Source organism: Lampetra fluviatilis, chromosome 2 (genome assembly GCF_964198595.1).
Source record: "Lampetra fluviatilis chromosome 2, kcLamFluv1.1, whole genome shotgun sequence".
NCBI lineage: Eukaryota > Metazoa > Chordata > Hyperoartia > Petromyzontiformes > Petromyzontidae > Lampetra > Lampetra fluviatilis.
The window spans coordinates 16,147,303-16,159,643 of NC_136276.1; the positions used below are offsets into that span (position 1 = coordinate 16,147,303).

A 12,341-nucleotide genomic window follows, 5' to 3' on the forward strand; every position below is an offset into this window, starting at 1 on the left:
ACATCCATGTGTTGATTGATTTAAAAAAAATTAATTCCATTACTAAACGCTTATTTCTTGAAATGTATGGTCTTCTAAATTCAGTTTTTTCGTTTTGGAGAAATGGATGACTTTGAAAAAAAAGAAAAACCCCAACCCTGATGCATTTATGATCAGTTAATTCACTTGCATGAAAAACATCACGATGCAGATGTTTTAATACGACCTTGTAATGCAATTACTTAAACATTTCCAACAAACTCATGGATTTATTTAATACGGGCCCTCAAGGATAATTTCACAGTAAAAAAACAGACTTGAATTGTTATTTCTCGTTTAGTTTCCACTGCCAGTTAGACATCCGTGCATGCCCTTAAAACATCTGGCAAGCACGGAACCATCTGTCTGCTGCTCATGATGAATATAACAGAGGATAGCTACATGCACCGTGAATGAACATACTATATTTAGTTGTCGAGATCGAATATTTTTTGGCCTTAATTCAAGTAATAAAGCTTGAAACATAAACACGTTTTACTCGTATGCGTTTGAAAATGAAAATGTATTCGTTGCTCAAAAAATCGCGAGGAAACTGTACAACTTTCATCTGGCTCAAACGCTTACATTCCGCTGTTTAGATGCTCGTTTGATTGCACCAGCCTCATAACTCATGCACAACATAAATCCTCGCTCGTGCATGCGGCTTCCACATGGAATACATTTTCAAGTTATTTTAAAGTAAACAATCAAGCTTATGTTGGGTGGCAGGATAGCACAGTGGTTAAACTTGTACCTCGTAGCGAGAAGGTTCTGCGTTCGAGTAGAGTTTGCATGTTCTCCCTCTGTTCTCCATTGGTTTCCTCTGGGTCCTCCGGATTTCCTCCCACAGCTCAAAAAACACGTACAATGTATCTTATTATTGGCCAAACATCCCAATGCCAATAAATGTACTGCAACGTTGCTCAATTGGAATCGCACATTATAGCATCGCCCCCCCCTCCCCTACTGTGAAGAACTTGGCAGGACCCTCCTGAAAAGGAGTCTCAAGACTCTGTGAGGGCTTCTAGGGCAAGTGTAATAATGCAAAAAAAAAATAACCGAAACCATCAGCATTGTACCATGCATACATTATTTTGTTATACACAGATTATGTGTAGAAAAAAATAAGGAAATGCGAGCATAGTGGGTGAAAATCATGCAAGATGTGCAGCAATTGCCAAGGAGTGTTTATTTATTGCCCCATAACCTGCGCTCCTTTTTTGGCTGTTGAAGGTTTGGCCGCATCCTGCCCAGCTTTGACGTCATGATCCTACTGAGTTTGTTCCCAGCTTTCTGTGCACATAAAGACTTTTAAGTGCACGTTCCGCTGACAGCAAGTCAGCTCAAAGCCAAGTTTCTTTGCATGATCTTCGAAGCTGACTAGAACACCTAAACCAATGCGAATCTTTGGCGAGTCATACAAGCACATAATACGTAAACTCTTCGTCGTGTTAATCTTATTTAGCATTGCAGTAAAACTACGTAATTATAAAAACAAAAAACAAGTAAAGTATACGTGAGCTATTTGAGCGGACAGCTCAGGAAACTTGCTCAACGTTTCATCCCCCCTGGGGGGGGTCATGGGAAATGTAGTGTAACTTAAACTTGGTAGTTCAGCTGCATGTCTGGAGGGACATGCACATCTTGTGATGTACATAGCTGCCAGCATTGCCTCAATGGAACAGCACGTGACCATCAAGAAATCTCTGCTGCAGCAGCCCATCGCCAGGTACACATTGATACAAAAACATGCTTTTGGATCTAAGTAACATGTTGTTCAAGAGTGCAGGTATTTCTTTACTTTCCCTTTAAATACGGTAAAATATGTTGCTTTTATGTGTCTTATGTAAAGCAACGTTTAAATACTTCCATAATAGAGTTTTTTTGGGTTAGATCGCGTAAATATATAAATGTGTCGTTAAAACTCGCCACCACCCGACACAGACAACTAGTAAGGGTTTGTCATGTAAACAGAACGTGGCCAATTCGTCACTAGTACAGCACACCGATGTGTTGGAGAGTCAAGCCACAACATTTACAAACTGAGTACGACGTTTCGCCTGTAATTAAAACTAGATACTGGCGAAACGTCGTACTCAGATTGTAAATGTGGCTTGGCTCTCCAGCACACCGGTGTGCTGTTCTAGTGACGAATTGGCCACGTTCTGTTTACGTGACAACCCTTACTAGTTGGCTGTGTCGGGTGGTGGCGGGTTTTAACGACACATATTTATGCGATCTAACCCCAAAAAACTTTACTATTGATGATATTGGTCGCGAAAGCCTATGTGTTAAACTGTTTAAATACTTACTGGAGACAGTTTAAATGATATTTCACTAGTTTAATGGGTTTACGAAAAGGATAGTGGCTCCTATAATAGGTTTCCATAAAATGTGAATATATTTTTTCGATTTCGTAACGTTTTAACTTTGCGTGTGAATCAGAATGATTGTGAATACTATTTTGTGAATGTGAAGTTAAAATGTGCTGATAGATGTCCTTAAAGGGATATTTTTCACTGTAATAACCTGAAACGCGTACAGCACGTGATACATGATGCAGAGAAGAAAGTTGACATTTTATCGAGATGCAACCTCAGTGCAGGTGTACAGTAATGCTTGCTGGACATTATCCATGTCTCATTTGACCACCGATATCCAAAGTGTGGAGTAACTTCATAGTCAAACGAACACCACTGGGCGTTATTCATCTCCGTTGGGTGCTCTGAGATAGTTTGATAAATGTCACATTCCTATGACAGGCTAGTTCCTGCTTCGCGAGACTTGTCGATTTAATAAAATGTATCATATTGTATTTATGCTAAAAGGATTATGTGGTCAGTTTTTTTTGTCACTAAGATCTCACTCAGCAACTTTGTAACTGATTTGCTAATCCTGAACACACAATGCTGCCGAACTGTAAACATGTTTACATGCCTCCTGTGTTCAAGTAGAGCTCTTATTAACAATGATAATCATTGGTGATGCTGATGATTGCAACAATATAATTATGAAATCGCAATCGTAAAAACAATTATTTATTTGGTATTGCTTGCAATTCTAAATTCTCGTCATGCAAGGACACACACGCATTTTTCATTTGGAGGTTAGAAATCCCAAACATGCAGTGAAATATTGTCACTGAATGTTACACAACTTTCAAGTAGGTGCCGTAACTATAATAGCCAATTAAAGACTAAACTGTAGCTAATATACAAATGATATTATAGCCTTTCAAAAAATGGTATCATTATTTTATATATATATGGATTTGTTTCCAAGCTTTAATTTGTATGTTTGATATTGGTGTTAAAATGATGATAGTTAAAAATAAGCCACATTAATTTTTCCATGGTCAAAGATCACAGTAATTGCATTGCTTACAAATGAGTGCATTATTTGTTAATGCTGTCAATACATCCAAACGACGTGAATTATTCTGGATACTGACAGACATTTTACTTGTAAGCACTTTCATATGTATCTGAAATTCAACCCCTTTTTACGAATTCATTCATGGTTCCGAAATGTGGTTTGGCTTAGTCTTTGACTATTTTTTTAAATTAAATAATTGTCTGCTGTATATTAAATATTTCAGCAAAATGCACCGTACGACCGTATGTTGAACTTCTTCCGCACTGTGCGTAGCCAACCATGCTAATCGGAAGTGCAGAGGAAGAACAACCAACTAAACACAAAAAGCAGTTCTCAAGAAATGAGTTTTCAATCTCTATTTAAAAGTGCATAGATCCAGTGGCTTCATAATATCTGAAGGAAGAGCATTCCAGATGGCCGCAGAAGCGCATCTGAAAGCGCAATGCAGTGACCATCTTTGTTCGATGGCCAGCCAAAAGCTGCTGCAAGGATGACTGGAGTTAACCTGCCGGTTTATGCTCCTTGACGAGATCAGCAAGGTATTGTGGTTCATTTGTGGCAAGCACTTTATGTGTAAATGAGGGCGACCTTATAATGTATTCGTAACTTCAAGCAAAAACAAACTGAGTAATGCAGCTTATACAGAAGCTCTGTGGGTGATATGTGGTCACGTTTGTCATACAGGTGAGAGCATCATAAATGCATTTAATGCAAGAGACACATCCTCGTAAATAACACGTGGGTGTACAATTTATGACTTATTGTAGATGCTCGACAATTTATGGTGCCAGCACTGCCCTGCAGTGTAAACATCGCTTGCATCCAGCAAAATTGATGTAAAAAAAAACTGGTTCCGATTCCTGCTTGCGAAAGTAACTTTGGTTCTGTATATATTGTGGAGCGTGGAGTGCACCTCCAGTTAGCATGGTTGGCTATATACGGTGTGAAAGAAGTTCAACATACCTATATACTGTAGGATGCTGCAATGTAAATCTGGCGACCTGAGTTCAATTCCTGGCCACGGCTAACATTAGTAGCGAGTGATATCTGCACTGGTCCGAGGCCAGACCTTCAAAACCCGCATTGCCCAGCATGATCACATTTGGTAAAACAACCTCCATAACTGAAAATAATAAGACTATCATCTAGCGCTAGACTGACAAAAGTCTGTATTTTTTTTATTAATTCCATTGTCATATGTATACACCTACATTTTGTGAATTTATAACCAGATGCATATGTATGCCATTGTAACTAAAACCACAAAGGTCAACGCGAGAACTTTTCTATCACATCATTGATCCTGTTATGTCTCCTGTATATAGAATACAACAAGCTCGGTAGGAGAATAAGGTGGGCATTTGAATATCCATGCATTTCAGTGCTGCACACAGTCCAATTTGTACTATTTTTAAAAAATATATATATTTAATAATGTCTCGAGCCCAGGTTGCTCAAAAATACCGGAGCACATTTTCTCATTGTATAAAAGCAAGCTTCCTATCATTGTTCGGCTTTGGCCATTTCCGCATGTTTTTTTTCCTGCCTTAAAGGGAATTCAAATAAAACTTTAAAATGGCCAGCTGACCTTTACCGCTTGAGTCGATATACAAGACAATTCATCATGTAAAGATAATAAAAAAAATAAATGTTGAGTTTAACAAAGAATGAAGAACTGGGTGATAGAGAATTGGCACCATATTCTGGATTTTCCATGCGTCTGACGTTTTACATATAACCACAGAGTAAGTTAAGAGCACATGCCAGGCATTTTCTCAACAGAGGTGTGGTTATTTCAAGCCTATGTTTCTCTGTTGCATAAACAGACACATTAAAGATGTATGTGCTATTTTCGAGCAAGCAACATCAATGCCATATCCTTTGAACAAAAAACAAATTTACGAGGCGAAGTTCCAACCGCTTTCTTTATTGAGCAAAACACATCTGCAGCTCTTTGATTTGTGATGTGTGTGAGATAAGACTGGCAATCGCGTGCTCACATTTTATGAAGATGACTTAATCTATATTAACAAGTTAAACAAAAGATGCTTCTTCAAACATTTTCAGTCTCGTCCTTTGAAAAAAGGAGCGTAAAATAATCAATATTTACCATTTACTTAGTAAATGCAATACACAGATTCGAGTGTATTCATTCCAAAACACATAATACCGTCAAAATATGTGTCTATATGATGGTTTATGTCAAAATACTGACACTCATAATCATAATTGGAATATTTTAAACGTAAAATGGTTTGCGTGGGAGGATTTTTTCCTGTTGTGAGCGAGTGTGCAGTTATAAAAAATAATAATTAAATGCGTGTACACGATCAATCAAATATCGATAATGTAAAATGCATTGAATCAGAAGCATTTGATAAGATATGGCATATTTGATGACAATATTTATCTTAAATCAAAGCTGCTGGTGTCATGAATAATGATGAAAAAAATATTTAACTAGCACCGTTTGAATAAATTATAATATAGCCTATATTTAACCATGTACAGTTGAACAGTATCACATATCAATGTATTTCACTTTCCGACCCACCCCTATTGGACATCATGAAAAGAGCTTCATAACTCATCGGATTCTCCTAGTCTAAATAAAGATTTCGATTCTGTATTAGTTTACTTCAATTCTTTTTTTTATTTCCACGTTTCTCTAGAATTGACCAATGTCTAATAAATGAAGAAATAAAAACCACCCTGAATAGATATGACCTGCAAGGACTCAAGCCGAGCATTCGCAAATCTCTTTTACAAAATTATGTTGTTCAACATTCTAAAAAAAAAACATTAAAATGAAACACATGAGAATAAATGCAGGGTGGAGCAGTGGCACAGTGAGTGCATCCTGCACTATGAATCCCAGAAACCTGAGTTCAACTCCTGAGCATGGCTAACATCGTTGGCGAGTGATCAGAACTGACCAACCTGCACTGGTCAGCACTGTCAAGGATGGTCAGAAACCCTCCATAACGGAAATGGTGTCAGGAGCCCTTCATCCTGCAGTGTGTTGACGAGTGTTGTGTATTGTCGACTGAACAACTATCAGATATTTGTTCACCCGTGTATCGTCGTAGTTTATATACATTTTCTCGGACAGACACTTGAATTAGCGTAGCCACCAGTGCACAGATGGATACTGCACTGTAAATAAAGAAATAATAAATTGCGTGTTTGTCCCTTTTTAGAACTGAATAGGGGTATTTTCTAAAGAACATTTTTTGAGAACGTGTCTTTTTGAAAGGGTTTTTATTTTTTTTACTTCCTTTCCCCACTCTCAATCTTGATCAAGTACTGTGGGTGCTTGAACTGCTGTCAAATGCCCTGCACTGAAGGCAATGCCAGTTGAGTTTATTATTTTTCAGATTTAATGAAACACATTTAAGCCATGCCAATAGCCAAAGGGTAAGGAAATTGTTTTAAGAGTGCATTGTAGATAATACTTTCATACCTACTTGACCTTATTTCTTGTAATAATTTGAACACATTACTCGGATGATCCAAAAAAATTCCACCAGCCAAATGTATACTGCAAGCTATACTTGACCAAACTCTTTGTAAATCATCTGGGCAAAAATGCGTGCGTTGCTAAAGAAAAGCATTTGCAGATGGACGTCAAACTACATTTTAAAGCTGAACATCTTATTTCCTTTAGTAGATATTACTGTGATTGGTTATCATTGTGTAGCTGATTTAAACGTGTTTAACATTAATAATGTCGAAAAGCATCAACTTACACAACATGCATTAAACCCATCAAAATACTTCTGCATTTTGACATCAATTGAGCTTCAAACATATTAAGTAAACTGTTTTAATAAATTACGCAACATGAAAATGGAAAGTTTTTCAACATACTTCGAAAGCACGTCATTTTCACGTATTTAAAATTGCAAGCTTTCAATCGAAATTATACACGTGATTATCGTCTGGAAAACGACGATCAATACATCGTGTTTGTATCTTGGAATTTAATGGCAAGCCTCTCTGACATGCTGCAATTAAAATGTCACACTTTCCCGTGCCGTGGATTTCATCGAAGTTGCATTTAATCATATTCCTCTGCTCTTATAACTTTTAACACCCGTGCTTGTGTTTTGCTGGAGAGCAGCCACAGTTCTGCTATTATAACATGTTGTAAGGAAGTATTTTGACAAAACAGCTAAATGTGTTTTTACTTGAATGTGACTAATGCCAGATCTGATTTGAACAAATCATGTTACCATAACCTTCTTTAACGTTTCTGCATTGAGAGCAGTAGTGTAGCAGGAAGTGGGCTGCGCTACAAACCCGGGGGACAAAGGTGGCCCGGCGTGATGCTGACCACCCACCCCCTCGTGTGCTGTACCAGCCTTCATAGGTGCTCGCTAACAGCACTTGCCCCTACAGGCTGTTGAGGATATACGGGGGATCTTTGTCTTTGTACTGTATGTGCACACTGGTGTATTTGTATGTGTGTGTGTACATGTGTGTATATGCACCTAACCCAGCACAATAGCTGTGTTGATGTGACTGCCACTGAGTGACAACTGGTAGCTATTGTTATTGGTCTGTCTATTCTCTCATTTGGGTTATATGCAATCCCAGTAGAGCTGACTTCAGAACTGTAATCGCACGGACATTTAGTGTCCCGTGCATCATCAATTACATTGTACCATCATGAGTACGTTGGTTCATGATGCAAGCCAGCTGAATGGCCTCTTTCGGTAAAGTCACGTAGGTAGAAAAATAAAATAAGAAATAATATATCACGACGTTTCGATCGCAACAGGCGGATAAAAATATTAATAACCAAAGAGTATGGATTCCTGCAGTCACGAAAGCTTCAAATCAAAATGACACATGAGTATTAATTGTTTTTACGTGCCAAACTAAACGAATAATCAAGTGTTATTTAGAATTGCTATCTGCAATATATATATTTTTACATATTTGTGCTACGAAGAAGGATCATTGTCTGAAATGTCACCTGTTGCATATTTTTTATTTATTGGCCACAGTGTTATTGACGAATGTGTAGATTTTTTAAATATCTATACAATCACTGGATTTCGCTCTGACAGACATAGTGATGTTGATTGCTTTTAATGATCTCCCTCACACTTAATTATTATTCCCATTCAGTTTAATTCATGCACGTGCATAATTATTTATATACAGTATTACTTTGTTATCCGCGAGGGATACGTTCTAGAGATCCTTGTGAATTGCAAATTTCGCAGATATTGGCCTACAAAAACCTATCTCCTAAAACTTTGAGAAGTTCTTCTCTATCTTTTTATCACATCTTTTTTTTATCTCAACACATTCTCTCTCATCGATTTATTTCTCTCTCTCTCGACGCAGTCACATTAGAGTTCCAGATGCGATTCGCGGATAGCCAAAATCGCAGATAGTTGTACTGACGAAATGTGATGAAGAAAAATCTTGTCATTAATTTGAACGATAAAATCAGTCCTGTGTCGATCGATATATATTATATTAAGATGCACCTTTGACTCATGAAATTATTCTCAAGGCATACGACCTCTGCAAAATAAGTTATTTAATAAAATGTTCCTGAGCGACATGTCTCGGACCGTGTTCGTAAGCATAAGGCAGATTTGAAACACGGCAGGACCAATTCTTCTGCCGTGGCTGATCATTATTTTAATGCGGCTGGCTCACACGAAATTTATTTCTCTAAGACGATGGTACTTTGCAAGCCTATTGGCTATCAACAAAGATTCGTTCATGAAGCCATCCATATATACAGACACAATTTCAACCGAGAGGATGGTTATAAGCTCAGCAATCATTGGAAAGATGTCATCAACCACTTTGGGTCATGACTTGATTTGTGTTTTATTGTCATCCTCCACCGTCAGCAGTGTGGGTATGTGGAGCGAGGTGCAATGATTGCCTGGCAGCCCTTTGATTGGTGTAGACCCACTGCGTTGGCGTTGCTTTCTCCTATATTAACATCAGCTGCCCCACCCATGCTGCTGACTCACTTAGGCTACGCCCATCTCTAAACCTTTAAAAAAAAGTTTGCCTTTAGAGGCTAACTCACCTTTTCCTGATGACGACCGCTTGTGTTGCGATCGAAACGTCGTGGTTTTAGTTTTTTCGTTTTATTTTTATTCTTATTTTAAATTTATTTTTATTACTGAAAGAACCAGAATAAGTCTACATGATAGACGACCAGTGTGCTCACTCAGGTTAAGAAGCAGGCTACAGTCTGCATTATAGACTGCCAGTACGCTCACTCAGTTTAATAACCATTGCTACAGTCTACATTATAGATTCCCAATACCCTCACCAGCTTATAAACCAGGCTGCAGTCTACATTATAGACTGCCAGTACACTCACCAAGGTTAAGAACCAGGCTAGTCTACATTATAGACTGCCAGTACACTCACCAAACTTAATAACCAGGCTACAGTCCACTTTAGAGTTTGCAGGTACACTCCGATTTTTTTTATTATTTTTCTATCTACGTGACTTTATCGAAAGAACCAAAGGATATAAAAAAACATCTTCGTGCTTAAAACCTGTTTGAGAGATTGGGTCTCGCCAGCTTTACTAATAGACAATAGTATTTCGTTTCATAATGTTGGCACTACTACAGAAATTCCAAATTCGATACACTTACGTCAGTGAGCTGGTCTAAGCAATGGCTGTATCATTAATTGATCAAGGATGGAGGAGACGTTAAAATTGTATAGATGTCAAGCATGATAATATAAATAGGCAACAATTGGTGCAATGCATTTAATTAGAGTGTCAACATTTTCACCATGATACAATATCATACTGGCAACGAATTAAGCAATGCATTCTCTATAGCCATATATATTACACTTGTATATATGTGATAGATATTACTATACTATTGTGATTAGAGAATATATGTTACAAGAGTAATAACGTAGACTTTTTTTACTGCAACTATTAATAGTAACTGTTTGACTAAAAGTAACCGATACACGATAAAATGTGTACACATGTACATGGATTGCCCTTTTTTAATCCACTACTAGCTGAGGTCCTCTCCATGTTGTGTGAGTCACGGGAGTTATTTGACCATACTTCATCATGCTGGTCAGTGAAGGTTGGTGAAGGCAGAGTGGGCATAGATGCCGGGGGCATAGAAGGACAGTACAATAATGGATTTTGCTGCAAAACACTCTGACGAACAACGTCGCTCTGCAGCAGCCTTGGTTGATACCCATCTAAGCACTAGCCCAGTTCAAATCCTGCGTCGCTTCTGACATTTCACGAGATGGAGTGGAAACTATATAATTTCATACGTACGCTTTCACGACCAATATGAGTCATTATTAGTTTATTTTGAGTTATATCATGAAGGTGTAATGTATTTATGTTTTACTCCTAACTAGTTACAAAACATGTCATAGTGACGAATGTAAAAATATTGTAAAATCATGCAATAATGTTCAGCTTCTTTCTACATGATTCTTTGTATTGAGTCCTTGTAGAATAATTGTGTTGCTTCTAGCTTATTTTTTTAAAGCAAGCTCCAGTTTACTGGATGTGCTGATAGATGTTAAATACAGTGAGCTACATTCAGTTCCTCTACAATGTGCAGGTTTTTTTAAAACACTCAATATCTCTGCAGACTGTCCCGTTGCACGAAATGTAGTTCGCTTGGGAATACGAATATTCTATTGAATATCAACATATACACAAGCCAAGCAAAATATGCACTGTATAGAACTCAGAGGCAATACTGTGGCTCACCATGGGGGAATCAATGTTTCCTCTCACCAGTCACCGGCTGAACAGGAGGAGCAGGTGTGATGGCAGTGCTCCAGGGGATATGGCTGATGTTACTATGTCCAGGTTTGCAAATGTCATACGACAGATTTGGCCAGAACACTTTGTCAGTCCCGTGAGCCTAATCCATCTGCGCCGTGTTAACGGTGCCCGGCAGAAGATGATTAAGTTGTCCGTGGTGGAATTTCACATTCCCCAATTGGTACCATTAGCCATGATGTATTAAAAAATGCATTGTGACTTAATAGTGATTTATTGGTAGCCAAATTAACGAGTCAAAATTATACTGTACATCTATATTTTAATTCTTATCATCATCTCAAACATAATCACCCGAATTGACGACTTCTCCTTGGGTGGGCCACCCTTTGTCTGCTATATCCTGCTGATAATTTTATATTTTCTATGTTCATGATGCCCTATCTTACAATTGTCTGTTGCCCAATATTCTAGGACTAAAGCATAATAAATTTACGTTGAATTTCGGATTAATATCAAGCAATTCCTTGAATACATTTGAGGTATGAGTCAAGCAGTAGCTGTCAATAATCTACATTGCTTTTAGTGAAGTGATGGATTTAGTGAATTAAATAATACATCGACGTGATCAAGAGTTATTGACGTTTCAATGTTACATAATATAAACATATATTTTCGTAATTATTTGCTCATTTGGAGTCTCTCATGCTTTTGTTATACTGAGTGCAGACTTCCATTTCCTCACTCATGGAATTCTTAATTTTTCTGCCGATTTATATTGGAAGCCAAGGTCATGAACAATCATTTATCATAAGCTTTATGTTGCTTCTTATTTGATATCCCATTACCAGAATATGAAAAGTCTTTCAAACGGTTAAGAAATCAATTAGAGGTTATTACAAGAGGCATATATTGAGTGAAATAATGACATTTGTGAGTCGCTGTTGTGTGTTCTTTTGCCTATGTGAACACTGGTGGATGTGAGCAATACAAAATACAATTAGTCGAGATGGTTTTCAGATCGGTGATACTGGAAAACACTAAAATGAGAGGTTTTGGGCCTTTCGATGAAAGGGCTTGAACTTCCCTTCGCGTACAGTAAATGGGAACAAGGGAGGCTGCAATGTGTATATGCAAAAACATTACAATGAACACGTTTCGTAAAGTTATTAACAGT

The 12,341-nt window shown here is 37.7% G+C and overlaps 1 protein-coding gene across 5 annotated transcripts in view; it reads left to right on the forward strand.

Moving 5' to 3' along the window:
* The window catches only part of LOC144943506 (dual specificity calcium/calmodulin-dependent 3',5'-cyclic nucleotide phosphodiesterase 1A-like), a 247,134-nt gene that overhangs the window by 136,793 nt on the left and 98,000 nt on the right, over positions 1–12,341 (forward strand). Inside the window, exon 1 of one of the 5 annotated variants that reach the window (XM_078871052.1) lies at positions 1,680–1,747. The exons of the other annotated variants lie outside the window; for them this stretch is intronic. Coding sequence (XP_078727178.1) covers positions 1,695–1,747 — 53 coding nt within the window. The 5' untranslated portion in view covers positions 1,680–1,694. Of the gene's footprint in view, positions 1–1,679; positions 1,748–12,341 lie in introns of those variants that run through there. 5 annotated transcript variants of the gene reach the window in all.